This window comes from Phascolarctos cinereus, unplaced genomic scaffold (assembly GCF_003287225.1).
Source record: "Phascolarctos cinereus isolate Bilbo 61053 unplaced genomic scaffold, phaCin_HiC Scaffold_1;HRSCAF=81, whole genome shotgun sequence".
Taxonomy (NCBI): domain Eukaryota; kingdom Metazoa; phylum Chordata; class Mammalia; order Diprotodontia; family Phascolarctidae; genus Phascolarctos; species Phascolarctos cinereus.
In genome coordinates this window covers 20,794,079-20,812,150 of record NW_027555514.1, presented here as the reverse complement: position 1 = coordinate 20,812,150, position 18,072 = coordinate 20,794,079, and the positions used below count along the sequence as shown (strand labels likewise).

The 18,072-nt window shown below is 49.9% G+C and overlaps 1 protein-coding gene and 1 pseudogene across 2 annotated transcripts; one reads left to right on the top strand and one right to left on the bottom strand.

The window, feature by feature from the left end:
• Positions 1 to 1,765: 1,765 nt before the first annotated feature.
• Positions 1,766 to 9,376, bottom strand: RPL14 (ribosomal protein L14). Its single transcript, XM_020993354.2, has 6 exons — positions 9,252 to 9,376; positions 8,095 to 8,196; positions 4,461 to 4,555; positions 2,994 to 3,093; positions 2,853 to 2,906; positions 1,766 to 2,087 (listed from the first exon to the last, which is right to left on the bottom strand). The coding sequence occupies exons 1-6, from the start codon at positions 9,252 to 9,254 to the stop codon at positions 1,803 to 1,805; spliced, it is 639 nt and encodes a 212-aa protein (XP_020849013.1). The 5' UTR covers positions 9,255 to 9,376; the 3' UTR covers positions 1,766 to 1,802.
• A 2,735-nt stretch (positions 9,377 to 12,111) lies between these two features.
• LOC110213133 (uncharacterized) lies at positions 12,112 to 17,439 on the top strand (annotated as a pseudogene). The gene is made up of 3 exons (XR_013485306.1): positions 12,112 to 12,288; positions 12,793 to 12,918; positions 13,023 to 17,439. The product of XR_013485306.1 is annotated as an uncharacterized LOC110213133 (transcript).
• Positions 17,440 to 18,072: the final 633 nt, after the last annotated feature.

Genomic DNA, 18,072 nt, shown 5'->3' with positions numbered 1-18,072 from the left:
AAATGAGGAGTGCAGGAAAGATTTCTCTTTAATGCAGATTTGTCCACCTCATTCCCTGTACTATCAACACCAGTGGCTTTCTATTGCCTCCAGAATAAAATTTACATTCCTGTTTCTCTCTTAAAGCCTTCTACAACCTTGTCCCAAACTCTTTCCAGCTGTTTCCTTTCCCACACTCCATGATTCACCCAAACCAACCTTCCCTCCTACTGTCTGCCAGCCTCTGCAGGAACTGTCCTCCTTCACCAGACCGTACTTCCTCCCTCACCCTCACCTTCCTACAAGACACATCTTCTACCTGAAGCCCTCAACTGCTAGTGTCCTCAAACCACTACTTTGAATTTACCCTCTTAATGTTTACTATACCTCTTTACCTCCCTCCTTCAGTGGACTATAAGCCAGAGTTTAGGGTTTCCTTCAACTCAGATGCCCCCCTAGCGATCTAGCAGTGCCTGCGGCAGGTAGGTGGCACCATAATGCACAGAGACACAGACCTGGAGTCAGACACACTCATCTTCTTGCATTTAAATCTGGCCTTACTGTGCGACCCTGACCAAGTCACTTACCTGTTTGCTTCAGTTTCGTCATCGTCAAATGAACTGGAGAAGGAAATGGCAAACCACTCCAGTTATCTTTGCCAAGATAACCTCAAATGGGGTCAGAGCTAACTCAACATTTTGTATGTTCATTGTTAAACATTTTCCAATTAATTTTAATCTGACTCCGGCTCCATTTGGTTTGCTGGGAGTTCTGACATACCTGCTCTAGAACAATTGTCACCAGTCTTGGACTCTTAACAGTCTCTTTACTGGTCTCCACTGCTGAAAAGGCCTTTCCCCTCTTCCCAATTAGCCCCCAACACAACTCCTAAAATCCCTGGCCTCCACAACAGCAGACCTCTCCGGATCTCAGTGCTAATGCTCTTAAAATTACTTTGTACAGCACTGGATCCACTCATTTGTATACATTCATACACATCAGAACACAAGCCCTGCATAGCAGGGATATTCGTCTGTATACCCAACGCCTAGCACATAATAGGATGTCCTAGGACTAGCATTTTGTTCAATCACATCCCCTTTGTGATGCCTTTCGGGATTTTCTTGGCAGATACTGGAGGGGTTTGCCATTTCCTTTTCCAGCCCACTTTACAGATGAGGAAACCAAGGCAAAATGAAGCAATTTATCACACAGCTAGCAAGCATCTGAATTCAGATGTCTTCCTAACTCCAGACCTGGCACTCTAGCCATTGTACCAAACTAGCATCTACTAGGTAATTTAATATTTTAAAGATCTGACTGTCCAAGGGGATTTTAAGAAACAGTCCACTATAACCTGACACTCTGAACAGATCACTATTTAATCTTACTTATTTAAAGCTACCACTTTACCTATCTCAAACATGAAAAACAGGCAATCACACACTTGCATCACTCAACAGCACAACCTGCTCTTTGCTCACTAGTTAGCCCACTCCAGTCAGGCAACTGCTTTTAGAACTCTGCAACATCAAGAGACTTAACTGTCCATCCACCTCCATCCAGCCACACTCGGATGAGCGTGCACCACACCATGGGGCAATGATTGTCAGTTCTAAGTTGGATAAGCTAGGATCATAAATTTGGGCCAATAAGATAAATTACGTGCCCAGGGTCACACAGGTGCTAAGCGGCAGAGCTGTCACTTGAACTGATGTGACAAAGGCTGGCTCTCGATCACATGGGATTAAACTCCAACTCCACAAAGAACCATCCAGACATTAGGTGTGTAGCAAAATCTTTATTTGATTTCTGGCAGCCTCTTATTTTTTTGCCTTTGTAGCAGCTGTTTTCTGAGTGGGTCCCTTCTGAGCGGGTCCCTTCTGGGCGGGTCCCTTCTTGGCTGGGGCCTTCTGGCCGGAGGCTTTCTGACTTTTCTGAGCCTTCTGGCCGGGGGCGGCCTTCTGACCCTCAGCCTTCTTTGAGGGGACTTTCTTGGCAGAGACCTTTGTGGCCAGTGCCTTCTGGGCAGCCCCCTTCTTAGGGGAGCCCTTCTGGGTGGACGCCTTCTGGAGCTTCTTTACTTCATGCTTGATAATTCGGTTTCTCTGAAATAGTTTTACAACAGGACAGAAATGACTGCTTAATCAATGTTTGCTGAGCCCCCATTTACACACCCAAATGTCCTCAGCTCATCTACCCTACGTGTACAGGAAAGGATCCTGTTCAGTCCCGACTGTGTTAAGACTAGCAAAGATTATGCCAGGTGATCAATTTTGGAGTCAGGATGTAAACAAAACCAAGGTGGGAACGTCCAAATCCCAACTAAGGGTGCACTTATAACAAGCAACAGTTGAGCTCTCCAAGGTCTTCACAAGAAAGAATGTTACTGAATGATAAGAAATGTGAATGATAGCTTTGTGAGGAAATGAATTCTTGGAATAAATCTGCCATCTTGTGAATACACACGGTCACTGGCCCACAAGGACTTCTGAACGTACAATTCAGTAACAGTTTCAAAGGCAGACTTAGTTCTCCTCTGGAATCTCAGACTTATACCCATCCAAACACCATGAGCTGTTAAGAAACAGCCAATGGCACCCCCAGTTTGTGAAGATCAGGCAGCTTGGTTCCTTAGACAAGCTTTATTTCAGATGGTGGGAGAAGAGCCTCAGAGCACGTGGAAATAAAAGTCAAATGGCAACCCCAAACAAAGGCTGCCGCATCCTTTCCAGATGAAGCAGCCACAAAGCTGGCCGTTTCTAGAGCGGTGCACGCTTCTCCCTCTGAACCCTGCCATCCTCGAACGAGGTTGTGCACTGACACCTCTGACACAGCCAGTACTTTAAGAACATGAAAAACTTGTCACTTACCATTTTCTTGGCCTTCATGACTTTGTAACGGTCAAAATCTGTCATCTTAGCTTTCTGTTGAGAAAACACAAATTAATTTTTCTACACCTCTAAGATGTTAGAAGAACTCTTGAGGCACCCCACCCAACACCCAATCAATACCCTCTCTCTGGCTTCAATCTTCTTGGCCCATCTTGTGGCTTTCCATTTTGTATTGATCTTTTCTTTCTCCCAAGCAGCCCGGACATACTTCTGACGAGCACTAGAAAGAGAAAACAAAATTAATCAATATTCCAAATTTGTTGAACTTGAACTTACACTAAACTATTAGCAGCCCTGAGGCTGCAGAGCTCTTTAGCAAGAGACATTCTTTTTGAAAAGCTATCTTCAGGCTAATCTGTCCTTCACTCTGGCTTAGTCACCCAACATTGACTAAGAATCATTTTATAGAGCAAAGCTAGAACCATGAGAGCTAACTTAAGAACAAGTCCCAGAGTACTCTTCCGGTCTTCTGGGAACCACTTCCTGAGCAAAGGAGACGCAAGGTCCACCAACGCTCCTGAGCAGGTCCCTCAGAGCCAGACCTAGAAGGCGATGGCAGAGTTCTTGCCCGTACAGGAGGCCATGACTCCTCTGCTGGCTGTTCAATAAGTATCTTTTACTAGACTTGTACACCCTGTGCCTAGTAGTGTCACGCACGCACAAGCAGCTTAATCAACCAGCTGACATACAGCAATGTGGTCTGGGGCTTCTGACCAAGCTAAAGTCAGGGTTATAACTAAGCGTCTTCTCAGTGAAACACCAAGATGAAAGCAATTAGTCTGGGAGGTATGACCTAGACACATCAAGCAGAAGGAAATTTGTGTGCTGTTGTTTCTGCAAAACTCAATAAAAGTGACCACTCAAAGAAGGGAACCAAGCCTAGCAGAAAGGAGCCCTGGGTCTGGGGGTCTGGACACTTGAATTTGAATTCAGCCTGTGAGTCCCTAGGTAACTCACTCTCCCTTCTTCCTGCTCCAGTTTCCTCAGCTATCAAATGAAAAGAAAATCTTAAAATCTTATTCTATAATCCTATGAAGAATCCCGGCCAGGGGCAGTGAAGACTCCCAAGCAGTGGACTGCCCAGCGGGCAGGCATCCATTCTAATTTTGTTACTGAAGGTCTAAAGACCCTTCCTAAGGGTGTGCAGCACCATACTTGCTGTACCAGGCCAGTTGCTTTTGGGTAAAGCCGACACATGGAGAAAGTGAGCTGTCACACGATACAAACAAAATACAAGAGGCAAGGGTTTGGCCCTCAGTCTTGACAGCCCACAGAAATCTGGCCAGCGCATGTCAGTCAATCTCTTGGAGCCTCAAATAATCATCACACGCATCTCCAGCATACACTGTTCTTAATGTTTTATGGTCTTTCAGCAAGCTAAGAAAAGGACCCAATACACTCCAGTGTTACAATGGCAAAAGAAAAACCCATAAAACACTGCCATTTACACCACTCAGTGCTATGATAGTTAAATATGTACAGTTTAAAGTAGTTAGATATTGCTGAAGAGAAAAATGAATTTTCCCAAGTTCTTCTGAATTAAACAAACGGACAAATATTGTTTAAACAATGAAAAGAAAAAGTTACCTGTGTGGGAACTTGAGAACGAAGTCTGTAAGTTGCATACATTTAAATGGCATGGCCTGCCTCCTCACACCACTGCATGGGCCATCAACCAAAGCCTGAAACAGACAAGGGCAAGACCCAGTCATCCTTCAGTCCCATCCTTACAAGGCACAGGAATATCAGGGGAAAATGAAGTGTGCCAAGCTCAAACTACATGTCTGACGACCACCAAAGAACTCCTTTTCCAAACGGTGCTCCACAAAGAACAGGAAATACAGCGCAACTGTACAATTACAGGCACAGAACCATGGCTTCCATTTCTTCTACATTCTCCACAGTGGGCACTCCACATTCACTGAATGAGGTGGAAACATCCAATTCACTGGGGGAGTTTAAAAGGCCAAGGAGCACCATAATTTGCTTCTAAGTAAAATCAAGTCAGATTATGCTGTGTATAATTCATACTTCAAAACCCCCAACTGGCAACTGAAGTGTAGTCAAGAAATGCTCACTAACTTCAGTACTCGCTAAAGTCTGACATCATTACCATGTTAACACTACCCCCAAAATCACAAAGAAGGGTGAAGTAAAAAAGAAACCCTATTCTTATGACTTCCTTTTCCAGATCAGGCAAAAAACTATTTACTTTCTACTACTTCACAAGCCCCAAATTTTAAACAAATAATAACAGTATTTATATAGCACTTACTGTATGCCAGGCCCTGTGCTAAGCATTTTACAGTTATCTTATTTGGTCCTCCCAACAACCCTTTGATGTAGGTGCTATTATTCCCATTTCACAGATGAGTGGTTACTACACTTATTAATCATTTCACCAAGCGCTGGAACAAACATTCTAAAGATGAGTCTCCACTGTCCAGGATCTTCCAATCTGTTGGAAAGATCAGTATGATACAAAATGGGGGTGATGAGAGCAAAGCATCCCTTCAGACAAAGCAGCCCAGGAAAATCTGGGGGAGAAAACACTTGGCTGGGGGAACCAAGGAGGGTTAAGGAGATGGTACCTAGCCTGGGAGTTGAAGTTCTTGGAGATTCTGACAGAGAAATGAGATGCCAGACAATATGGGGACATGTGTGTGACGTGGTAGAGGGCAGAGCTGAGAAGTGGATGAAAGTAATATGAAACACGCTGGAAAGGTGGCACTGCAGAAGCATTAATTCCAGATTATTTTTATCCTAAATGCAATGGGAAGACCTGTGAGGAGTGAACTAACTTGGTCAAATCTGTTTTTATGAAATACCTGGGTAAAAGCTGACAAGGGCAGCGACATGGTGAGTCAGATGAGGATGGATGGATGGGATGTGCCACCTCCTGTTTTATGGATTTGTATTCTACTCCAAAGTATGGCTTTGTGTATGATTTCTCTTCTCCACTCGATGCTAAACCCCTTTTACCTTTGTACCCTGCCTGCCTCGTGACAGGGAGACATATAAATACTGAAGGATTAAGAATGGACTAAATTGTGGGCCTCATAACTCATGAATGTGTGGCACCTGAAGCTGTCCTCAGCTTGGTGGTACAGTGTAGCAGACAGTGTTGGATTTGGGGTCAGGACATTCAAATCTCGCCTCAGACACTGTCTGTGTGATATCCTGGGCAAGTCACTTATCCTCTATCTGCCTCAGTTTCCTGAAAAAAATGGAGATAACAGCAGCACCTACCCCAGAGGATAGTTATGAGGATCAAATGAGGTAATTTATGTAAGACACATAGCAAAGTGTTAAGAACACATAACCTTCTGTGTATTCCCTACAGTACCTAATGCAATAAAGTAGTGAATATTTGCTGAGTGATCATCATCTCTCCAAAGTAACACCGTGGTTAAAAACACTGTTGAGAAATCTTAAGAAAAGTACACAATGTGGTACAGACCTCAATCCTAATCCTAACTCAGGTTCATAAACTGTGTGACTTTGGGTACGTCCCTTACCCTCTCTGAGCCTGTTTCTTTCTGGGAGCATGGAAGAAAGGAAAGATGGCTTAAGGGTCAGGAAGACCCCCTGTTGAAGTTGTGTCTACTGTATAACCATGGATAAAACAGTGAGTGCACATCAATGCTCTAAGATGAAGCTACAAATCAGTTTTCCTTCACCCCTGAGTTACACGGACCTCCTATGGCATGATCCCATCCCAGATCCTCCAGCTGACTGCTCTATCACCCCTATTCTCCCCTATCTTCAATCTCTCCCCACATCCTGGCAGCTTCCCTACTGCCTGCAAACATCCCCAGGTCTCCCCCAATAGCCACCTATCAACCACATATCTCTGCTCTTTGGTAACTAAACCTGAGGTCAGGTAGTGTCTGTTTCCTCTCTCCTAAAGGCTCAAATCTGGCTTCCGACTCCTAAAATTACCAAATTGTCCAATCTAATTACCTTTACTCAATCCCCCTAATTCCTCATCTCTCTACAGCCTTTGACCATGTCAATTACCCTGTTCTGCTAACTTCCTCCCTCAACTGACCGTTCCTTCTCAGGCTCACTTGTTCCATCTTCATTCAGGTTTAGGCCCACTCCCCTTGAAAGGGTGCTTCATCAGTGTGTGGTGGGTCTTTACTCCCTCTATACTATTTCACTTATTGATCTCATCAGCCCCCTTGGATTGGATTCAATTCTCTCAATTCTGATAATTCTCACTTCTCCAGCCCTAACATCTCTCTCAACCTCCAAGCTCTAAGTACTCATCAGCCATTTCAACCTGGATGTCCCGTAGACATCTTAAACTCAATGTGTCTAAAACTCAATTCATTAGCATTTCCCAACCCCTCCCTCCCTTCTTCCTACCTTTCAGATTACTGTGGAGGGTACCCTCTCAGTCACCCAGCCATTATCCTCAACTCCTCCCTCTCTCACTTCTCTTTGAAACATCTCTTGAATATACCCCTTTCTCTCTAGTACAAACTCTAACCGCTTCACTCCTAGACTACTGAAATAGCTGGGGGGATGAGGGGTTTGCCTGCCTCAAGTCTCTTCCCACTCCATTCTCTACTTCGCTGTTCACCTGACCTTCATAAGTAGTTCTGACCACGTCACTGCCTTTCTCCCCATTAAATAAACTCCAGTTCCCCCTATGACCTGCAGGAACAAATATGAAACCCTTCATAACCCACACCCTAACAGCTCTGACCCACTGACACTGGCCTCTGCCCCCTGCCTTCTCTAGCTTCCTTTAAGTCCCACCTAAAATCCCTTCTCCACAGATGTGCATGTTCCAGATACCCCTTAAGTCTAGTTTCTTCTGCAGACTGTTATCTCCAATTTATCCAGTCTGTGTAAAGTTCCACAACAGTTTGCCCATACATGTTTGCATGCTGTCTCCCTCACTAGTGCATGAGCTGCTTGAAGGCAGAGACTGTCTCCTGCCTTTCTTGAGGCCCAATGCTTAGCACGGTACCTGGCACAGAGCAGGTGTTATGTAATAACGACTCGATTTGAAGTTGTCAACAGATGAAGGGGAGCTTCATCACCAGGAGTTGTGGACCAGAAATTGGAGTAATGCAACCTAGATTACAAGTGCTGTGGTGAAACTCAGAAATAATGTGAAGATGGCTTAAAGAATACAAAGCATTATTAGCAGCTGACACTTCGGCAATATTGAACACCTATGGAAAAACCAATGTTTACTTAAACCTACCCTGTTCTGATCAATAACATCCACAATAGCTACCAGCTTGCCGGCATGTGGCCCGAAGGAAATGTAGGCCACTCGGCCAATTTCCACATAGCGCTTGAATACCTGTGGGGGAGGGGGGAAATAAAAAAACCATTAGGACTACTGTTAAACAAAAAATAAAGATTTAAACTACTGCAGCAGCCACTAGCAAGTGTCAGTAAGTAAAGGAGCAGGACAAATGATGGAGCAACAAGCTCTCCTGTGGCCCAAAGCTACAACCAGGGCCGGGGAGTTTTTGGTTGGATTTGAGCTTAGACCAACGCCGTTCAGGCCCCTATGCAGTGGAGTCAAAGGACTGAGTTTTAAACCCAGGACCTCTCACTTAAAACTTGTTAAGCTCTTCATTCTGTTGGTCACTCTACTCCCTTGGGGTCAGTCTCCCCATTTGCAAAAGGGATAAGACTCCCGGCACTTTCCTTCCTCCAGGAGGGGCGATCAGGAACATTCCGAGGGCAGAGGAAGGAGGTCTGGGCTCGGGGTGAAGAGGACCCCCTAGCCCCCACCCCGGTGCCTCAGGCAAGGCCATTAACCTCCATTTTCTCTCCTCGGAAGCCTCCGAGGCCCCTCCAATCCAGCCCGTCCCTATCGTGTTTGGAGGCGACCGCTTGCACGCTCTTCCCTTATTAGACTGAGCTCCGGGGGTCACGATTATCGCGGCCTTTCTAGGTATCGCGACTGACACTTAATAGGAGGAGGATAAGTGCATGACCCCGGGGCCGCTGCCCGAGTCCCCGCTTCGGCCCTCGGGCAGGGCGCGGCGGTCTCCCCCCGACCCCTCCGCTCCCCACCCCACCCCAGGGTCCGCGTGGCCCGAGAGCTGAGGCAAACCGAGGCTTGGCCACCCTGGCCCCGCGCAGGCGCACCACGAACCGGCGGAGAGCTGCGCAGGCGCCTTAGGTCCCGGCAGCGGCTCCGACCTCGGCCTCCCCTCACGCGCCGGGAGCCGGAGAACGCGCCCTCACCCCGTCTGCCCTGACGCGGCTCCACGCCCCCTCCCACCACCAGCGTCCTTCTCGCGACCGCCTGCTAGGTTCTCGGAACCCGGCGGGCCCACGAGAGACCCAGCAGCAGGCCCTCCCAAGCCCCGAGGCCCGGAGCCCCAGCCCGATCCTACTCACCATGTTGGCGGCGCCGAACGAGAAGGAAGGGCCTGCAGAGGACTGCGCACGTGCAGAGTGCAGCTCCCGCCCCACGCCGGCAGGCGCGTACAGGAGTCGTAATAGACTCTGATTGGCTAGGCGACTAGTTCAGACGCACGCGCACTGGGAGAAGCTCGCTTCCGGCTCGAGTGGGCGGGGTGGGGAAGCCTGAAAAGGCTCTTACGGCCCCTGGAAGAGCGATGACTGGGCGTGGTACTGCGTCTGCGCATGCGCCCAATTGGCCCCGGACATTTCTGCTCCCGCAAGGGCAACTCCACGTGACTTCAGTTGGGCTCGGAGCGTCCCAGGGTGATTTTCCCTCTGTGGGGGGAAATCGGGCGCTGGAAGAGAGCAACCAGTCCGTTTGGGGGGGGTGGGGGTTCTGGCTCTGCGGTCACGTGGGGTCCACCAGCAAACACAGGAGGGACAGCCCCTGCCCTCGAGGAGCTTATGATCCAGTGGGCCCCTGGAATTAAAAGAATGTTGATTTCATTTCAACTTCGTTGGCCTCCTTGTAATCCTTTGCATTTGATTTTATGCATTTAAAAACTATTCTGAGAAGGGGTCCCTAGGCTTCACCGCCGGTATGTAGTAGGTATCACATAAATGCTGGTCCATGCCCCTTCCCTTCACTTTCTGCAAATGCACGATCACCTACTTGGGCGGGGGTGGGGAACCAGCCTCCCACCCCCTACAGAAAACAGAACAAAACAAAACGCGGAAACTCTGCCGAGCGTCGGAAAACATTTAAAAGAAATTTAAAAGAATAATTTAAAAGAAAGAGAAGCCCAGGGGCCTCCGGGAAGTAGAGTGGAAATTCCCAGAGGGCAAGTTCTGCCTCACTTTGTTTAACATACAGTCCAGTCTAAACCCTGTTGTAACATCCCTGATAAGTGTTATCAGCCTCTGAGGCTAGATTTGAATTCAGGAAGATGTCTTCCTGATTCCAGTGCTCTATCCACTGTACCACCTAGCGCAGAAGAGCAGGAAGAGCAGAGTTCAAATCCAGTCACAGACATGTACTGGTTATGTGACCCTGGGCAAAACACTTAACCTCTGCTGCCTCAGTTTCCTCAAGTGTAAAATGGGGACCAAAATAATAGGACCTACCTCCCAGGGTTGCTGCAAGGATCAAATGAGATCCTATTTGTAAAGTGCTTTGCAAACCTTAAAGTGCTACATAACTGCTACTTATCGACTCCTCCAGGAGTCAGGGAGGGGCACAGACTAAATCCGGGTTCAGCCCCTGAGGGGCAGGGAACCCCAGCTCTGCTGTGAAGAGCCTTAGCAGGGGCCTCCTCACTTCTGTCCTACAAATAACACTTGATTCGGCCCCAGAGCAGAACACAGTATTCTAGGGGTGGTCTGACAGGGGCCTGGGGTACAGCTGGACTGATTCCCCTCCCTCCTTTTGGACCCACATGGCCCACTTCTATGTTGAAGAACTCTGACATTCCTTTATCTGACCATGACGGGTTGACATTCCCCTTCTCCCTCTTCCTGACCTGTTCTTTATCCTCCACCCCCAAACCCCTCAGTTCTTTCCCAGGCTGCTCCATAAACCAGCTCAGCCTTACACTGTCCTTCAACCCCCCCCCCCCCATCTGCTGCTTCCTTCAGCCACCTTCACAGCCTGTTAGAACAAAATGTTCTCATCTGCCCATTCCACCAGAAGTCTTCACATGCTTGGGGTGGACATCCACCTAACTCACTGATGTTTGGTTACCCTGAACCTGGTGTGATTCATTTACCAATACAGTTTTACCACTTCTAGCTGATACACATGCAGCAGAGTTGGGTGATGGGTAGACACCAAAGGTGAATGAGCAGCCCTCACACCTGAGGTGCTGGTGCCTCCTGAACACCCCACATACCTCCACATCTCTCTTAGGACTTAATCAATGCTTATTGACTGACTTACTGGCCAAAACAGTCTCTGCTTAAAATTCTGCTGCTGGGAGAAACATTGAGTATAAAGACAAAGGAAGAAAACCTAATTTGAGAAGAAGCAAGCACTCAGACCCACTGTGATTAGGAAAGGCTTTCTGCAGTAAAGGGAACCTGCATCGTGAGTCTTGACAGACACTGAGGATCGGAAGAGGCACAGGTGAGATGGGGGATGGCGTATGTAGTCTGGGGGCCCACCAGGAACTCCAAGCATGGCTACAAGGTGGAGAAGCTGAAAGTGAAGGCCTAGGACACAGCTCTGGAAAGGCAGCTTGAGCCAGATGGTGGATGGCTTTACAGGGCAGGTGGATGAATTTGTGTTTAGCCTTTTCTCCAGCATGGTCAGAGCTGTGCCTAGAAACCTCATTTCGCATCGTAAGCTGCCCAAATCTGCTTGGGTTGCAATTGAATTTTGTAAATACTTAAGCTCGAACCATTTCCAGATGCTCTCCACATGCAAGCAGACATAGCAGTCCTCCCCCTGTCTCAGCTAGCTCTTAACTAGGGTTTGCTGAATTGGGCTGAACTGAGCATGCGTTACTGTGGCTGGAGCACCGCACTTGGGTCGGGTTCAAATCTTACTAGCTGGTTCCACCTGTGCCTCAGTTTCCCTCTGCTTAAAATGGGGAGGATGGGTTCAGGGCTCAGTGATCTCTAAGCGCTAGGAACCACTTGGTGCAGCCAGAATTAGGAAGCACACATCATTCCTTGCCCAAGGCCATAAAACGAGGGAGTAGCAGAGGTAGAATTCGAACTCCAAGCCCTGTCTCTACTTGGAGTTCAGCGTTCTTTCCCCTGAACCAAGATATTCCACGCCCCACTGTGACTCAATCACGTCACCACGCCCCCTTTTCCGAGTGAATCTCATCTATTCAGTCATTGAACGGGAAGCGACATTACCACAACAAACATGGCAGGCTGACGGAAGGATGCTCAGAGGCGTGGCCTGAGAACGCCTGCCTCCTCGCCCCGCCTCCGGGGCTCTGGAAGTGGCGTCCTCAGTGCTTACGCTGTGCGCTAAGCGGCTCCGGAGCCGAGGCTGGCTGGAGAGGGAGGCAAGCGCGCGGAGGTGGGACCCGCGGCAGCGCTTCCTGAAGGGGGCCGGGTGCACCCATCCGAGCTGGGGGCGCGGCCAGCCTGGAGAGAGTGCAGGGCGTGGGCGGTGGACGTGCTGTGCCTCGGACTTCTCACCTGTAAAGGGGGGCCCTGGTCCTTCCCAGTTATGGGGATGCTTTCCCCAACTTACGGTGGGATTAGGAGGCGAAGCCTCTGCCCCCCTTCATCGCCTTTCCCTCACTCCCTTGCTTCTCCCCTCCTCCCCAAAGAGAGGGTGTAGACAGGGCTTGGAGCTGGCAGGGACCCAGGGGTCCATTTTACAGATGGAGAAGCTGAGGCCAAGGGTCCAAGGTCATGGCCGGGGCACAACTCGAACCCAGATCCCAGATTCCAGATCTGGCATGGGGTTAGGTTTGACAGGGTCCTTGGCTGTGTCCACTGCACACCTGGCAACAGACAGGTTGGGGGAGGGGGCCATGTGGGACCCACAGGTAAGCGTGCCTTGTTTTCTTCCCAGCCCCGGGATGGAGGAGCCAGCCCTGCAGAGGAAGTGCGTGTTGGGTGCCCGGAAGAGGAAGACGTCCAGGCCGGCCCAAGAGGTGTCCCAGAAGCTGCCCAAAGCCCCCACGTCCTCGCTGGGCCTGTAAGTGACCTCCGAGGGTCACCTTGGGTCATGTTGGGAAACTGAGACTGGCTCCCTGGAGGCAGAGGGGGACTCACAGGTCTGTTTCCCCTTTCTGTCGACAGGCATGAGGACCCCAACGCCGAGCAGGAGATGGAACCGGATGGCCAGGACCGGCCCCGCAGCAGGGAGGCGCCGGACCTCTCGGTCACCAAGCAGGGGCCATTGGGAGCAGTCAGCGCCAGGGCCGCCCAAGAGGCCCCCCACGGGGAAGACATCGGCCTGTTAGACCGCTGGATCCTGGCCCTCGCACAGAGGAGGGGCATCCTGTGGCTGCCCCCCTCCGACTTCCAGTTCCCCAAGAGGCTGATGAGCTCAGGCGCCAGCCAGAAGTAGGGGCGCTGCAGCGCCCAGCTCCTTCGGGACTACCCGTTTGCCCGGTACTCTCGGCACCTGGACGGAGTCTTCTGTGGGCCCAGCTTTGTGTTTAACAGCCACAAGGAGACCGTCTTGGCATCCAGCCCTTTGAAGGACTGGTCCAATGGCAAAAAGATCCTTGAGAGGCACAGCAGGTCCCAGGAGCACGGCGGGGCCGCGGTCAAGACGGAGGCAAGAGTGCAAGGATCAGTTGATCGAGTGGGGCCAGCCCGCCCTGGGGCAGATGGTCATCCTACTCTGCGGCCCACAGGGCATCTTGTTGGGCCTGAGGCCCACCCTTGCCAAGACCTTGTCCACACTGTCGCTACATGGCCAAGCTGGACCCGCTGTTCAAGGAGAGTCTGAACGGCAGCCCCTGCGCCACCCCCAAAGCATCCCAACGGACACAGGAGGAGCTCATCAGGCTGGCTGGCCTTCAGATCCAGAGCAGGGTCCAGGCCAGGGTCAGAGCAGTCGGGTTCTTCAGTCTGATCGTCGGCGAGAGCTTGGAACCGTCTGCCAGGGAGTTCTCCCTCTCGCTCTCCCTGCACTTCGCGCATCGCCCTGGAGAAGGCCGGGTGGAGGTCTGCCAAGACCCCTTTGACTTTGTGGAGGTGTCTGGGGAGGCAGAGGAGAGCCTGTCTGAGCTCTTCCTGCAGAGGATGGTGGCCAGGGGTCTGCAGAAGGAGCTCCTGCAGAGCTACGGCCACCAGGGGGGCTGCCCCCACAGGGGGCAGGGGGCAGGGATCTGCAATCTCCTTCCCGAGGCTGCCTACTCAGCCTCCACTATGCACCAGCTGACCACAGCTGTCGTGCACTCCTGCGTCCTGCCGCTGGTCACCAAGTTACTAGACACACTGAGCAGAATTTCCCTTGTGTTGAAGTCCTCTGCGGAGCAACTTGGTCCTTGGCCCCTGGTGCTGAGGGCCTCCCTGGGGAGGAGGATGAGGAAGACGGTCCAGAGAAGGTTCAGAGCACAGCTGGCCCCCAACATTCTCACCTTGTGGATGTGCTCAGCTCGTTGCGAGACGGGTGCACCGAGGTCCTCGAGGCCCTGCAGAAGCTGGCGGAGGACAACGGTGAGGCCGAAAGGCTCTTTTATTCCATCACCAAGTTTGACTTCTGGTGACCCTGGTCTGTGTCGCGTTTGTCCTTTCATGCACCAAGGCCCTTCACCTAGACCTGCACCTGCAGCAGGTGGATGATCTCGTCCTTCTCTCAGAAGAGGCAAATATCCTCCTTCAGAGGTTCTGGAAAATGAAGGACAAGGAGGACCCCGTGTTCGAGTCGCTCTACGACGATGTGAGACGCTTAGCTGCTGGCATTGGGGTCGAGGAGTTCCCGTCCCTGATGTGTGGCCGGCCGGCAGCCCCATAGGCCTTTGGCACCCAGGACCTCCAGGAGGACTACCAGACATCCTTGTTCATCCCGTTTCTGGAGCACGCCATTTCTGAGTTCCAGGAGCATCTGCTGGACAGCTCTCCCCACTTCCTGGCTCAGTACCTCCTCCCGGACAAGCTGTCTGTGTTGGACAGCCAGGAGGCTGAAGTGGCTCTCTACGAGGCCTTCCGTGGGGACCTCCCCAGCCTGGACAGTTTTCGCCCGGAGTTGCAGAGGTGGAGAGCAAACTGGACAGAGGTGCTCAGGGAGGCCCAGCAGCCTTCTGGGTACCCTGCAGCATCTGAACCCGGTCTGCTTCCCCAGCATCAGCGTGGCCCTCTCTATCCTGGCCACCATGCCCATCAGCATCCCCCTGGGGAACGGTCCTCCCGGGAGCTGCAGAGGGCTGAAATGTGGCAGAGGAGCCCGGGGAAGGGAGGCCAACTCATGAGCCTGGCTCTAATATCCATCTGTCAGGACATCCCGGTGGATGTGGACCAGGTCTTCGGGGGTCTCCATCTGTTCACACACTGACTCACTCAGGGGTCCGGGTAGGGTGGAAACCACAGGTGCAAGTTGGGGCAGATGAGGAGGCCTAAGTGGGAGGGGTGGGTCTCTGGTGGTTTATACCTGTACCTAGTAACTAATACGGGGCTTATCCCGGGCTTCACTTGCGCTCAACTCATTTTTTAAATTTTTATTTATTTATTTTTTTAGGGAGTCAGGGTTAAATGACTTACCCAGGGTCACACAGCTAATAAGTATCTCAGGCCAGATTTGAACTCAGGTCCTACTGATTCCAGGGCCAATTACTCTATCCACTGTGCCATCTAGCTGCTCCCTCAGCTTGCTTTGGATGTTTGGTTTTTTACAGTTCTGTTTAAAAGGAGGTTTTCCAAAGCAAATAGAACAGTGCTCTGTCCACATTTCCCTCTCAGAAAAGTGAGGAAGGCCTGCCTGGGGCCTGTGGATCCTTACTTACTACATTTTTTTTGGGTGGGAGCTGAATCTCTATGAAAATTCAGAGTTTTGTAACCCAACAGGAAACAGAAGCTTGGGTAGAACATTGACACTTGCTGTCATTGTCAGGCCCTGATGACTCCCTCAGTTTTGTGTCTAGATGTTAAAACTTGGGGAGAGGGACTGGGTCTGGAGGAAACAGTCCCCAAAGCATTCTGGGGTCTCTCGTTTGTCCCTCCTCGCACCCATCAGCACACCTGAGCGACCCAGCTGTCACTGGGCGTGCATAGGTGTTATACCCTACCACGGAAGCCTTGCAGAGAGGGAGCTGCCCTCTTGGGTGTGAATCCCAGTGGGAGAAGCAGGACACCAGGGCCAGCATCTCCTGCAGATTCAGGTGAAATGTGGGCAATGGGGGACGGCTTCCCCAAAGCCGCAGTGACCACAGCCCAGGCAGCTGGCGTGCTCTCTGGGCCACCCAGAAACACTCCATATTTTCTTGTTTGAACCTACACGGTTTAGGAGAAGAAATGGAAGGTTTCTTTCTTCTCTGATAGTAGTTCAGATTTGGAGAGAGAGAGAGTCCCTATAGCCTAGTGACTAAAGGCCAGCATCTGACATTTACTGCCTGGGTGACCCTCAGCGAGTCTCACCTCCATGTGCCCGAGGCAGGTACAGACCCGCCTTGGTAGAGGGAGTTTATGCACAGGGAGGTCCAGATCCCCACCCCCCAACTGCCCAAAGAAAGAACATATAAAAATAATGCACTAGGATTACAAGCCTGTCTTTGTGTGTCCAGGCTCTTGGTCAGTTTTCATGGAAGTGGGAACCCTTTCCTTCCCCCAAGCCCTGTGACTGAGGTGGCAGAAGTAGAATTATTCCTGGCTGCTATGCCCTCCTTCCCCAAACTGCCTGGGCTCCCATATTCTTAGATGTGACCAGGTCATCCCCGCTGCCCCCCCCCCCCGGAATGTAAGTTCTGTGAGGACAGGAAGTGTTCTGATTTTGTCTTTATAGTATCAGTCCTAGGGGTCACAAAGAGTCTGACAGGACTGAACAACAGTAATTAGCATAATGTAGGTATCTAAATTCATACTTATTGATTAATTATGGATGACTCTGGGGGCCACTTGGATACTTTGGGAGTCATGGCCTCCCCACATACACAGACACTCTAGGTGTGTGACCTTTCAAAGCCTCAGTTTTTCCAACTGTAAAGGGACTGCATGACCTCCAACTTGCCCAGGATGCATTAGTGGGTAGACATGAACCTCGGTCTCCCTGCGTTGAGAGCAGCTCTCATCCACTTCACCCCTGCCTCTGCCCTTTATAGATAACACTAATAACACCTGGTATTTGGTTTTGGGTTTTTTCTTAAGATTAAGATGCTGTCTAAATCTAGAATCATTTGAATACCCTTCCCCCTTCCCCTTCTTTTACTGGTAAAAAACAAATTATGAAAAAAAAAGTGAGTTGGGGAATGTAAAGGAGGAATGTCTGAACAGGTTTGATAGATCGAGTCTTTGGACAGTCTTGCCAGGAAAGGATCTAGGAGCTGGTTTCAGAGAGACAGGCCATCCTCGATGGTTCTGTTGAGATTGACTGAATCAACCAAACCACCCGCCTGCTAATGCCCCAAGCCCAGCCCCTGGGAGGTTAGAGCAGGACTTCCTAACCTGGAAGGGGGCGGGAGGAAGGCTCACAAATTTGTTGTTGTAAAGTATTTTGATAATGATTTTGATGTAGTTTTGATGGCTGTATTTGAATATAATTCCTTCATAATTAGGTGTGTTTTCTTTTGTGCACCTAAAAACATCATTCTGGAAAAAGGATTCCATAGGTTTTCCTTGACTGCCAAAGAGGTCTGTGACCTGTTAAAGTTTAAGACCCTTAGTGTGGCAGTTTTTCAGAGAGGGAGATGGAAAGGTATGAGGTGTTAACTTAATAGGAAAGGAGGTTAAGATGTCCATTAAGCCGAGTGGATGTCGGTACGGTTCTGGAAAAGTCGGAGAAGAGAGACACATCTTGGATGGCTCCTCCCATTGGACAGGGATCTGCCTTTCTTTGTCACTAAGCATAGGGACTGGCACATCGTCGGCACTTAATAAATGGTAACTGACGGACCAATTTCATAGGATCACAGATTTAAAACTGGAAAGGACCGAAGAGGTCAGCCAGTCCAGCTCCTCTCCCTCCACTTAAAAATCCATCTATTAATCAACAGACATTTATTTGTTTTTTAAATGAATTTTCACTGATGTCTTTTGTTTTTCTTTTATATCATGATAATTTCTCCCAGTATCCCCATTTCTCCCCAGAGAACCATCCCATATAACAGAGACCAAAACCAAGAAGAAAAATCAACTTAAGTGATCCACAAAGTCTGCAAATGTATGCAGTGTTCAGTATTGTGGGCCT